Source organism: Saccopteryx bilineata, chromosome 4 (genome assembly GCF_036850765.1).
Source record: "Saccopteryx bilineata isolate mSacBil1 chromosome 4, mSacBil1_pri_phased_curated, whole genome shotgun sequence".
NCBI classification, from domain to species: Eukaryota; Metazoa; Chordata; class Mammalia; order Chiroptera; family Emballonuridae; genus Saccopteryx; species Saccopteryx bilineata.
Window position 1 is genome coordinate 26476024 of NC_089493.1, and position 11798 is coordinate 26487821.

The 11798-nt window shown below is 48.8% G+C and overlaps 1 protein-coding gene across 1 annotated transcript; it reads right to left on the reverse strand.

Moving 5' to 3' along the window:
* Positions 1-1283: 1283 nt before the first annotated feature.
* FOS (Fos proto-oncogene, AP-1 transcription factor subunit) lies at positions 1284-4688 on the reverse strand. Its single transcript, XM_066276468.1, has 4 exons — positions 4380-4688; positions 3393-3644; positions 2851-2958; positions 1284-2725 (listed from the first exon to the last, which is right to left on the reverse strand). The coding sequence occupies exons 1-4, from the start codon at positions 4518-4520 to the stop codon at positions 2084-2086; spliced, it is 1143 nt and encodes a 380-aa protein (XP_066132565.1). The 5' UTR covers positions 4521-4688; the 3' UTR covers positions 1284-2083.
* Positions 4689-11798: the final 7110 nt, after the last annotated feature.

Genomic DNA, 11798 nt, shown 5'->3' on the forward strand with positions numbered 1-11798 from the left:
ATACAGTCCAACCAGGTCCTGGCCGGTTGGCTCAGTGGTAGAGCGTCTGCCTGGCGTGCAGAGGTCCCCGGTTCGATTCCTGGCCAGGGCACACAGGAGAAGCGCCTATCTGCTTCTCCACCCCTCCCCCTCTCCTTCCTCTCTGTCTCTCTCTTCCCCTCCCGCAGCCGAGGCTCCATTGGAGCAAAGATGGCCCGGGCGCTGGGGATGGCTCCTTGGCCTCTGCCCCAGGCGCTAGAGTGGCTCTGGTTGTAACAGAGTGACGCCCCGGAGGGGCAGAGCGTCGCCCCCTGGTGGGCGTGCCGGGTGGATCCTGGTCGGGCGCATGCGGGAGTGTGTCTGACTGTCTCTCCCCGTTTCCAGCTTCAGAAAAATACAAAAAAATAAAATAAAAAATAAATACAGTCCAACCAAATGTATATATGTTAAAGTACCAAAACAGTTTCTTTTTCTAACCAAGTGAAAACTTTTTTTAAAAGAACCAAGTATTAATAAGCAGTTCAGCCTGGTGTATAGCGTAATGAGTAAGGAAGATTCCAATCCCAAGAATGAGACATTGAGAAAGTCGTTCACTCTAACCATTATTCAATTTGCTCACCTTAAAGGTAGAGGTAACCCTGCACATGATTTTTCAGGAATAAGAATTTAAAGTAGCCTGACCTGTGGTGATGCAGTGGGTAAAAGCATCGACCTGGAACGCTGAGGTCACCGGTTCGAAACCCCAGGCTTGCCTGGTCAAGGAACATATGGGAGTTGATGCTTCCTGCTCCTCCCTCTGTTCTTTCTATCTCTTTCCTCTCTCTGTCTCTTTCTCTCTGTGTCTCCTCTCTCTCTCTAAAAAATAAATAAATAAATAAATAAATAAAATGTAAAATATAAATATTAAAAAAAAAAAGTTAAAGTAGTTTGTGCAAAGCTTAATTCTATTTGCTAAAGGATTCCTTTAAGATCAAGATATTTAAGTCTAGTATTAGCAAAACTAGATTTAAATAATCACCGCTTTGACTTTCAAAAACGGGGGGGGGGGGCAAGAAGACATCTTCCCACAGAAGCTAGCTCAGAGCAGGCTCTCACCCTCAGAAACTGGAGGCAGAGATACTGTGAGGACTTGCAGTGTTTATCAACTATTCCGACATCTGCTCCAGAGTTTCCTTCTCCTCTTTGATAAGGGAGCAGAGGGGCGTGTCCCCCTCCAGGAGTCACCCTTCTCAATAAACTGCCCTCCAACACCTTTCAGACTCTGACCAAACTTCCAGAATAAAAAGAGAGCAAGGTTGGTCGCATTCAACTTAAATGCTTTTATTGACAATGTCTTCGAACAATAAGCAAACAATGCTTAAGTTTTTCATTCAAATTCACTTTCCACATCTCAAAAGACCTCAAGGTAGAAAAAAATAAAATAAAAATATAAATATCTGAGAATCCATCTTAATAAATAAATTAAAAACACAATAAACGTTTTCATGGAAAACTGTTAATGTCAGAACAATCATTCCACCTCAACAATGCATGATCAGTAACATTACAATGAACATTGATGTTGAAGAAAAACTACAGTACATGGATATAGCTATTTGTTTCTATCTACTAGAAAATAAAGTCATATCTGTTCTTAGTTTAATATTGGTCATTGCTAATCAGAACACACTATTGCCAGGAACACAGTAGTTATTGTTAAAATCAGCTGCACTAGATACAATTTGAAATATCCAGCACCAGGTTAATTCCAATAATGAACCCAATAGATTAGTTAATGCTATGAGAAGACTAAGGAGAAAGAGAAATGAGACACAGACCCAGGCCTGGCTCAACATGCTACTAACTACCAGCTCTCAGATGTGTCACTGGGAACAATACACGCTCCATGCGTTTTGCTACATCTCCGGAAGAGGCCAGGACTTGAGTCCACACGTGGATGCTTTCAAGTCCTTGGAGGCCCACAGCCTGGTGTGTTTCACGCACAGATAAGGTCCTCCCTAGGTCTACGGGAACCCTCAAGGGAAGATGTGTTTCTCCTCTCTGTAATGCACCAACTTGGGGCAGTGGCACTGGTGTGTGCCTGCTGCCTCCTCTCCCCGCCTGCTCACAGGGCCAGCAGCGTAGGTGAGCTGAGCGAGTCAGAGGAGGGCTCATTGCTGCTGCTGCCCTTACGGTGGGCAGCCGCGCAGCTGGGGAAGGAGTCAGCCTCAGGGTAGGTGAAGACAAAGGAAGACGTGTAAGTAGCGCAGCTGGGAGTACAGGTGACCACTGGAGTGCACAGGGGCTCCAGCTCTGTGGCCAGGGGCCCCATTCCTAGGGAGCCACCATGCAGGGGCTCCCAGTCTGCTGCATAGAAGGAACCAGACAGGTCCATGTCTGGCACAGAGCGAGCGGTCTCAGAGCCACAGGGCCTGGACGACGGTGGGAACAGGAAGTCATCAAAGGGCTCGGCCTTCAGCTCAATGCTGCTCGTGTTTTTGACGGGCTCCACTGCAGGCTTGGGCTCAGGGTCATTGAGGAGGGGCAGGGTGAAGGCCTCCTCGGACTCAGGGGTGGCAGCGTCAGGCAGGCCTCCACTCAGATCAAGGGAAGTCACAGACATCTCTTCTGGGAAGCCCAGGTCATCAGGGATCTTGCAAGCAGGTCGGTGAGCAGCCAGGATGAACTCGAGCTTTTCCTTCTCCTTCAGCAGGTTGGCAATCTCAGTCTGCAAAGCAGACTTCTCGTCTTCCAATTGGTCTGTCTCCTGTACACAGAGGAATAAAGCAAAGCATAAGACACACAGTCCTGCTCAAGGACACTGTTCCCTTATCCCAACCTCCAATTCTCCCCTTAAGTTTTAAAAAGCAGAGAACCATGAAATCCACCTACCGCTTGGAGTGTGTCAGTCAGCTCCCTCCTCCGGTTCCGGCATTTAGCTGCAGCCATCTTATTCCTTTCCCTTCGAATTCTCCTTTTCTCTTCTTCTTCTGGGGACAACTGGAAGGGAAAAAAAGACCAACAGTCAGGAACTGTGTCTGCTGTTGGCTCCATTCACCCACCCCAGTGAAACTGGCCCCTGCAGCTTCCAGCTCCCTGCACCTCGTCTGTGAGGCCGTTTCTATCTAACCTGCAGTTGCGGGCTGGATGTGACTTGCATTTCAAATAAGATGCTCAGCAAGAGAATGAAGAAGAACCCAATGTAAAAGCATGAGACAGGAACCTCCTTGAGAAGAACCTCTGAGGGGATTCCTTGGGGTGGGTCTATCAGAGTCTCAATCCAGATAGAGAGGGCTTGGAGCCAGAGTTCCCCGTTCAAGATGTGTAATCAATTCCATCAGTGACTTTACCCTACCCACTGTGCTCTCCATCTTCACCAATGCGTCCCTCCCCCAGCCCCACCCCCCACACAGAGAAGATGCTGAAGAGCTCACCTGTTCCACCTTGCCCCTCCTGCCAATGCTCTGAGCTCTGCCTCCTGTCATGGCCTTCAAGACTCCAGCCCTGGAGTAAGCCCCAGCCGAGGGAGTGGGCATTCCGTAGGGGTGGGTGGCTCTGCTCTGGGATGGGGCCACGGAGGAGACCAGGGCGGGCTGCACCAGCCACTGCAGGTCCGGGCTGGTCGATATGGCAGTGACAGTTGGGATGAAGTTGGCACTGGAAGCGGCCAGATCTGTACAGAAGTCCTAAAACGAAACAGAAGGGGGAAGTTGATGTGAACTAGCAGGTTCAGGACACAGGTGCGGTGAACCGAGTACCTAGAGCCGCATGCAGCAAGGAGAGAGGAGAAACGGTCCTGTCAGGGACTGCTCGTGTCTTTCTATATTCCTCTCATTCTGGACGAAAGGTCCCCCCATTTCCCCCAAGAATTCCCCAGCGCGGTGCCTTTCTCCTCTATCCCGCTGCTGCGTTCCCGTTATCCCTTCAGCATCACTTGCTTGAAAGGGGTTTGTTATAAATATCCCTGACGTCTGAGCTGACGCAGGCGCCGCTCCGGAGTCTCCTGAATGAACTCGCTTTTTATCAATGAAACTGCCTTACACACCCGCCTACTTAGCTCTGCTCCCCGCCCCTGCTCCAAGCCGCGCGCCTAGTGTGTGTGTGTGGGGGGGGGGGGGGGGCTTTTTGCCGCCTCCCCGGAGGAGCCAAGCTCTAGTTATGAAGTCTTTGCCGGGGACACGTTTGCCCCAGCCTATGTGAGAGGCCAGCCAGAGAGCACGAGTGGAACCTATTCTTATTGTGACAAGCGCCTGTGCGCTCCCAGCGAGTCTGGGGATCCCGAAATAGGGCTGCTCCGGCCGGGCAGCCTCCTTCCCCGCCCGAAATGGGGTACCCGGCTCTTCTTCCTGAGCGTCCCGCAAATGTCTTCGCCCCGGTGACCCCGAATCGCTGTCCCTATGGCGGCGCGAAGCCAGCCTTACCTGCGCGTTGACAGGAGAGCCCATGCTGGAGAAGGAGTCCGCAGGTGAGTGGTAGTAAGAGAGACTGTCTCCGGCCGGGGAGGCGCTGCTACAGCGAGAAGAGGACGCCTCGTAGTCAGCGTTGAAGCCTGAGAACATCATGGTCGAGGGTAGGCAGAGCCGGGGCGAAGGGCAGAGGGGCAGAGGCAGGTAGGAGCTGTGGGGCAGAGCTGGGTAGGAGCGCGGTCACTGCTCTCTAGCTGCGCCGCTGCTGGCTGTCTCCACTTCTCTGTGCTCGCTGCAGATGCGGTTAGAGTACGAGCCGCAGCCACTGCTTTTTATAACAGCCTTTTTTTTTTTTTTTTTTTTTTTTTTTTGTGAATGAGTCCAATGACGTCACAGCGCAACCATTGCAGCACTGGAGGGGTGGCGAGCTAGCGCGGATATCTTTTCGGCCTCCTTGCCGCCCCCGCCGCCCTTGCAACTCCCTGTTCAGGGTCCCGTCCTGTTGCATTTCCTTATCCCGTGAGCATTTAGCACTCTGGGTCTTAGTGGGGACCCCAGACCCCCTAGGATGAGGCACTGCGGGGTTGGCTCCCCCCACGACCGCAGGGACTGGCCGTGGAAACCTGCTGACGCAGATGTCCTAATATGGACATCCTGTGAAAAGGGAGGGGGAATTGACGGGAACTGCTCGCGGGCTGCAGCCAACAACTAGGGTGCAGCGCGGGGGGGAGGCGGGGGCTGCGGCCGGGGGAGGGGAGGCGGGAAAGGCGCAGAAGGAGAGCGAACATTCGCACCTGATTCAATGCGGACCTTGTTCCCGCGGTGGGAGTGATAGGGGCGGTGGGGGTGGGGACGCCTTTTTACCAATATACAGTCAACAAAGAACAGTTCTGAGTATAGGAGAAAAGGTATAGGACCAACAGATATACAGCCTCAAGGGCTTAAGCTTTGGCCCGCGAAGGAATGCGCCTCCACCCCCATGCCCACCTCTAGCATATTCAGTGCAAACTGTGGAAGCAGACCCTCACCCTCTTGCCTCAGGCCCCCGGCCTCAAGCAATACTGAGACCGTTACTGCGTTTGGAAGCCAAAAGCCGGGGGAATCCAAAATAAGAGAACTGACTTTGTCTACGATGTTAAGTATTTTAGTTTTATTTTTTGTTTGTTTTTAAAGGAAAAGGCGCGTTTATTTCTCAGTCATATGTGGGTATATGAGTGTTACTGTCAAACCCCGGAGACACTAGGCAGTGAACACTTTGCGGAACCTACAGCCGGGTCGTGTGGTGGGGATGGGTGGTGGGTGGTGTTATGTGGACAGGTCGTCAGTTCAGGGTACCGAGTGGGGTGAGCTCTTGGAAGAGCGCCAGTCTGAACGGGGGAAGTAGAGGTGTTTCGTTCCCCCAGGAAGCTCGGCTTACTGGGAGCCAGCAGCGGGTGATTTTCCAGCGGGAACTTGGATGGGGGTGGACTGGGGTCGCTGAAAGTACTGTCCATGCCCAGCAGCGCCCAGGCGGGAGACCTGGGCGCTGGGACCTCAGGCGCGGCTCTGTGGCCTGGAAAACGGGGCTTTCGTGCTCAGGAGTGTGCTGTGCCCCCAGTCTCCCCAGCCTCCTGCTCCCCTGCAAAGGACAGCCGGGGTCACAAGCCCCAGCTCGGTCTCAGAGCCGGCTACCTCTGGGGCGTGAAGCCGCAGGTCCCGGCAGAGTCCCTGGGTCCCTCTCCCCGCCCTCTTCGGAGCCGGGGGTCACGGTGAGAACCTGAAGAGGGGTGAGACGGGATTAGGGCAGCGGGCGGATCCTTCCGGACGCGATCCGAATGGGACCGTGGACCTGCCTCCAGCCGCCGCACCCCGGAGCCAGGCGATCCTGCTATAGATAGTAACAGCGAAGCGGCTGTTTACAGCAACACTGCGCCGCCAGGGCCGTCTCCAGGCGACGCCGCGCGGCCGGGCGCGCCGTCTGCCCGGCGAGGCCGCCCTCCTCCTCGCTCCCCCGGGGACTCGGTCTCCCCGGCCCGCTGCGGCCACTCCCGCCGCCTGACATCATCCGCCGGTCCGGGGGCTGAGTGCGGTTCGCGTGCTGCTGTGCACTAACCTCCATTCTTAGAGTTGCGAACCCGGCGGGAGCAGAGAGGGCAGAGAGGCGGGGATTCGTGGAACTGGGCCACTTGCTATTTTTGCATTCCCTGTCACAGGCAGAGGTGAAAACAGAATTTCATCATTGTATGTCACTGGTTTGTGTTGGTGGGAATTTAAGCGCTTTTTTTTTCTCACTTAAAAAGGGGGAGAGAAAAGGAAAAACAGATAATACATAAACAGATTTCTTGGACCTGCTCTGAATCCTAAAGCAATTTTTCGACCTTCAGTTCTCCTAATTCTATCATCTGTCAAGCTACTTCACTATCTTTGATTATTTAATTTTCAAAAAGGTTAAGAAGGCAAATCCATCTCTCCTAATTAGCTTTGGACAAAGTAGGTCAAGCTTTGAATTCCTGAATCTGGCCTTGCATTACATTCATAACTGGATCTCGGGCCTCTTAAGAGAAAACCTAGAATGATTTCATTTACTTCCCCTCCGGTGTCTTGAATCAGCTCAGACCAATACTTCAGCATGTGTCAAAAAAAATTTTTTTTTAGCATGTGTCAAAATTTTATATCCAGGATTTATTTCATATCCTGCGTATGCCAATTAAAAAAAATTTTTTTAAAAAAAAAAAAGGTGGGGGAAGAGTCTTGGAATAAATATGTCTTCTCCGGAGAGCTTAACTGTTTCCTTCCTGCACCATTGCAAACAGAGTTGGAGACAATAAATGCATCCTCTGAAAAGGACCATGAATCCATCCATGAATTCATTCACTCTTTCATTCATTGAACAAAGAACTATTGACAGCCTCATATGGCAGGGCACTGTGCTGGGGGTTGGCACTTACTGAAATGAACAAGGTGGGCCTGTTCCTACCTTCAGAGGGATTCCAGCTTCCTGGAGAAGACCAGTAAGTCAAGAGAGAACTGCAGGACAGAAGTAAGTGGTTTGATAGAGTTAAGAACAGGGTGCTGTGAAGCACAAAAGAAGGTGTGAAGACAGGTGTCAGCGGAAGTGACTGCAATACAGAGCTGGAAGCTGGATTCACTGTCTTCTGGGAAACAACATGGTAAAGACTGAAAGGGCAGAGCACCTAGGGAAGCAAGTGCTCAGACCCAGTCACATTGGATAATACAATCTCAAGCTCCTTCTCTGCCCCACTAACATCTCAACCTGTGATCATCTTAACATGCTCCCACATCCTAGTCTACTCATGGTATCCATTTCAGGATTGCAAAATCACATTTTTAATATGGAACTCACATGATACAGTCTTCAGGAGAAATCAGAACCAACTTATGAAATTTTCTTTGCCAGTTACAAAGGTCAGGTTGACTTTGAGACAGACGTGTGTGTGCCTCTGTGAGCACGGTTTTGCCTTCCAGCAGGACAGGGATTCTGTGTTCTGGACAAGCCTGGGCATATAAAATCCAAATTTACATAGTTTGTGATCATCTGTGTACTGAGTTCCTCCTATTTGGGGTCCAAATGTGAAAAGGAGGGTAGAATCCTACATCTGATTTTTTTTTTTTTTAAGAGAGAGGAAGGAAGAGAGCAAGAAGCATTCATTTGCAGTTTCCCTTAGTTGTGTGTTTATTGGTTGCTTCCCACATGTGCCCTGATCACAGGGATCCAACCCATGACCTTGGTGTTTTGAAGACAACGCTTGAACTGACTGAGCTAACCGGTCAGGACCTCCTACATCTAGTTTTAACCTAAATTGACAACAAATTCATTTCTCCTCATTAGTTGTTCCTTATCAGATAGAGACTCTTCCAACATTGTACCTCTCTGGCATCTGATTAAGACATCTGACCCACATTGAACTTTTGTCTAAATAAATCTGGAAGTCAGTGCACATTGTTTAGCCTGGTGTTATTACAACACTAAGTGAAAGGCTGCTGTCTGTGCTGCCTACGTAAATGCTGCCACACACAACCCATCCCCAGCATGCAGAAGTAGTTATTTATTTGGGGAAGTGTGGTCTAGTGGTGAAGTATTGTGGTCAAAGCACGGGACCAGAAGTCAGGAAGATGCATGTAGCAAAATCAACTCCTGCAGGGACTTGGGGGAGTCACTTCTTAGACTCGTTTAGCATTTACATACTTTTGGCTTTCGTCTTTTTCATGTACTGGTATTCACTTAGCACCTACCACAGTGCCTGGCCCAAAGTAGGTGTCTCATAAATATCTATTGAATGGATGAATGAATGAATAAATGAATAATACCCTTATCCAAACAAGACGAGTATATATTATTATCCTTTATGCATACTTAGAAATCAAATAGATAATGTTCTCTAAATCCTTGGAAAGGCTGAACAAGCTGAGCCTGTCATTCTTGAGTATGAATATGCAAAAACTGGAAAAGACAAATTAACAAGATGTTAGGGCTATTTTTAGCTGGTACAGCTTCTGTGTATAAAAAACACCCCAATGGTTCATGATAGGACATCAATCTTGCCCTTGTTAGTGTGCCTCATATATAAATGCCACATTGTCTGCAATGACAATGACTATGTTACCGCCACTTTCTAATTTATTCTTTCTAAATGTCTGGTCCCAAAGAAGAGAAGCATTCCACAATTCCTGCAGGACTCACCCACACGAGCTCAATTAAGTGTCTTGGAGGTCAAGGTTACTCACCCTATGGCTCAGACAACAAGCAAAAAGACTGCCCTTATTTTTTTTTTCATTGCGCGTTGCAACGCCTTAGTTGTTCATTGATTGCTTTCTCATATGTGCCCTGACCGCGGGCCTTCAGCAGACCGAGTAACCCCTTGCTCGAGCCAGCGACCTTGGGTTCAAGCTGATGGGCTTTTGCTCAAACCAGATGAGCCATCGCTCAAGCTGGCGACCTCAGGGTCTCGAACCTGGGTCCTCTGCATCCCAGTCCGAGGTTCTATCCACTGCGCCACTGCCTGGTCAGGCAAGACTGCCCTTATTTTAAAAGAGTGGAGACACAGGATCAGCACCACCATCACCACACACACAACTCTCACTACCATCACTACCACTAATTAGTACTGGGGATTTAGCCTATTTGAAAAAAACTGTTTTCATTCTGAACAACTCTTGGCTTTTTGACAAGAGATGATGATTCAATGGGATCCCCATACTGCTGCTAATGCCAGCAGTTAAACAAAGTGCTGTGTGGTCCCTGGGACACGCTCCATCTGGAGCTGATGAAACTGGGGAACAGCTATGGTGTCTAAGGACGCATTTCAACCCAAACTGTGGCGTCTTTCACCACAACCGCAGCATGGGACCCTCATTCCGTCAGTCATGCCAAACTTTGCTGCAGAAACAAGAGCTCCCCATTGGCAGACAGTCTTTTCCAGACTGTCAGCGGCTCAGATGTCCTGAGCTGAACTTCTGCGCTCTGGTGGATTACACTGCTGGAATTCCAAAGGAACCCTATCTATGTCGCTAACCCTATATAGGACAACAACACACCCTGACTAGAAACCTCAACTGTAGGGCTCCCATGCAGTGAGAAATCTCACAATCAGCATGGGTGGGGTGGGTGGGGGTGGGGCCAGGGATGGCTAAAATGGGTTGGTTCATGACGTGCTTCAGGGTGTTAAGACATCTCAAGCATAGTTTACGCCAGTTAATCCACGACCTTACTCAACAAGAAAGAGCTTTAAAAGAGACATTAATAATTGTAATATAAAAAATCCCCTTTCTTACACAGGGAAAATTCTGACCAGTCTGTAGGAATTCAGTTAGGCTGAATGATCTCTGGATCATAGTTTCATTTGTGAACACTTTTTGTCTTATTTTACTACTTGTGTTCTTTAAGAAAACTTCCAGTTGCAACTCCCATCTGAGGTTGGACTTTCTCCACTGATGTTTTAGCTAGATTCTCAGTGAGTTACAGATCACTGTGAAAATCCCCAAAATGACGCTACTTAAGAATTCCACCTTCAGACTTGGAGCCACCCGAGATTGTGAGGTCATCAATTAATATAGGGACAGGTCATACACTGAAAGTCTACCCTCCCACTTAGTGGGGCTCTGAATTAAATCATAACACTAAACACTAAATCATTAATCCCTCCAAACCATTTTAGTGACCAATTTACAGAACTACACTTAGAAAAAAAAATCTGTATTTCTTACAGGGTCTACAAAGTCTGCGTGACCTGGCCCCTGCCTAGGCCACCAATCTCATCCTGAACCCCTTTCCCTCATTCACTCCACTCCAGCCACACTGGCCTGCTGCCTGTTTCTCAAATATGCCAAATTGGGTCTGTAGCTGGCTACTCACTGTTCCCTCTTCCCCCATCTCCCCCCAGATCGTGATATTTTGATCTTTCCTCTTGATCAACATCTGCTCAAATATCACCTTCTCCTGAAAGCCTGTCCTGTCCCCTGTCCAATGTTGCATCCCTCCTCCTTACCCCTCAGTCGCTTTCTGTCATACTACCTAGTCCAGGGGTCCCCAAACTACAGCCCGCGGGCCACATGCGGCCCCCTGAGGCCATTTATCCGGCCCCCACCGCACTTCTGGAAGGGGCACCTCTTTCAGTGGTGGTCAGTGAGAGGAGCATAGTTCCCATTGAAATACTGGTCAGTTGGTTAATTTAAATTTACTTGTTCTTTATTTTAAATATTGTATTTGTTCCCGTTTTGTTTTTTTTTACTTTAAAATAAGATCTGTGCACTGTGCATAGGGATTTGTTCATAGTTTTTTTTATAGTCTGGCCCTCCAATGGTCTGAGGGACAGTGAACTGGCCCCCTGTGTAAAAAGTTTGGGGACCCCTGACCTAGTCTTATTTCTTATCTAGTACTTATCGCTATGTTACTCTGTTTTATAAAGTACTTTTTATTGTCTGTCTTCCTCTACCAAGCCATAAGCTCCACAAAAGCAGGGATCTCATCTGCCTTATTCAGTAGCTATCAATACTCAGTGCCTAGCTTCTGCAAACTAGTAGGAACTCCATAACTATTTGTGGAATGAATAGATATTAAACAGAAAGCTCATCAGCTACTGTCCGTGTAGCTGTGAAGGCAGCATGGATTTCTTTTTTCATTTCTTTTCTTCTTCTTTTTTTTTTTTTTTTTTAGAGAGAGAGAGAGGGAGGAAGGCAGAGATAGAGAATAAAAAAACCCCAGCAATTTATTGTTCCACTTATTTATGCATTCATTGGTTGATTCTTGTATATGCCCTGACCAGGGATCGAAGCTGCAATCTTGTTATCTTTGGACGATGCTCTAACCAACTAAGCTACCCATGCCAGGGCCTGAATTCCCTTTTTGGATAAAGGGGCTTAATGGGTGGTTTCTCACCTGTACCCTCATCAGGAAAGGGAAACCAAAATGCTGAACAGCACCAGTTTTTTATCAGG

What these genes read in the sequence shown, in the direction of transcription:
- FOS (XM_066276468.1), bottom strand. Translation starts at nt 4,520, where the DNA reads ATGATGTTCTCAGGCTTCAACGCTGACTACGAGGCGTCCTCTTCTCGC. An exon ending in GGAGGGGCAAGGTGGAACAG is followed by an intron (nt 2,959 to 3,392) that starts GTGAGCTCTTCA and finishes TTTCCCTTCCAG; the next exon opens with TTGTCCCCAGAAGAAGAAGA. An exon ending in TGACTGACACACTCCAAGCG is followed by an intron (nt 2,726 to 2,850) that starts GTAGGTGGATTT and finishes CTCTGTGTACAG; the next exon opens with GAGACAGACCAATTGGAAGA.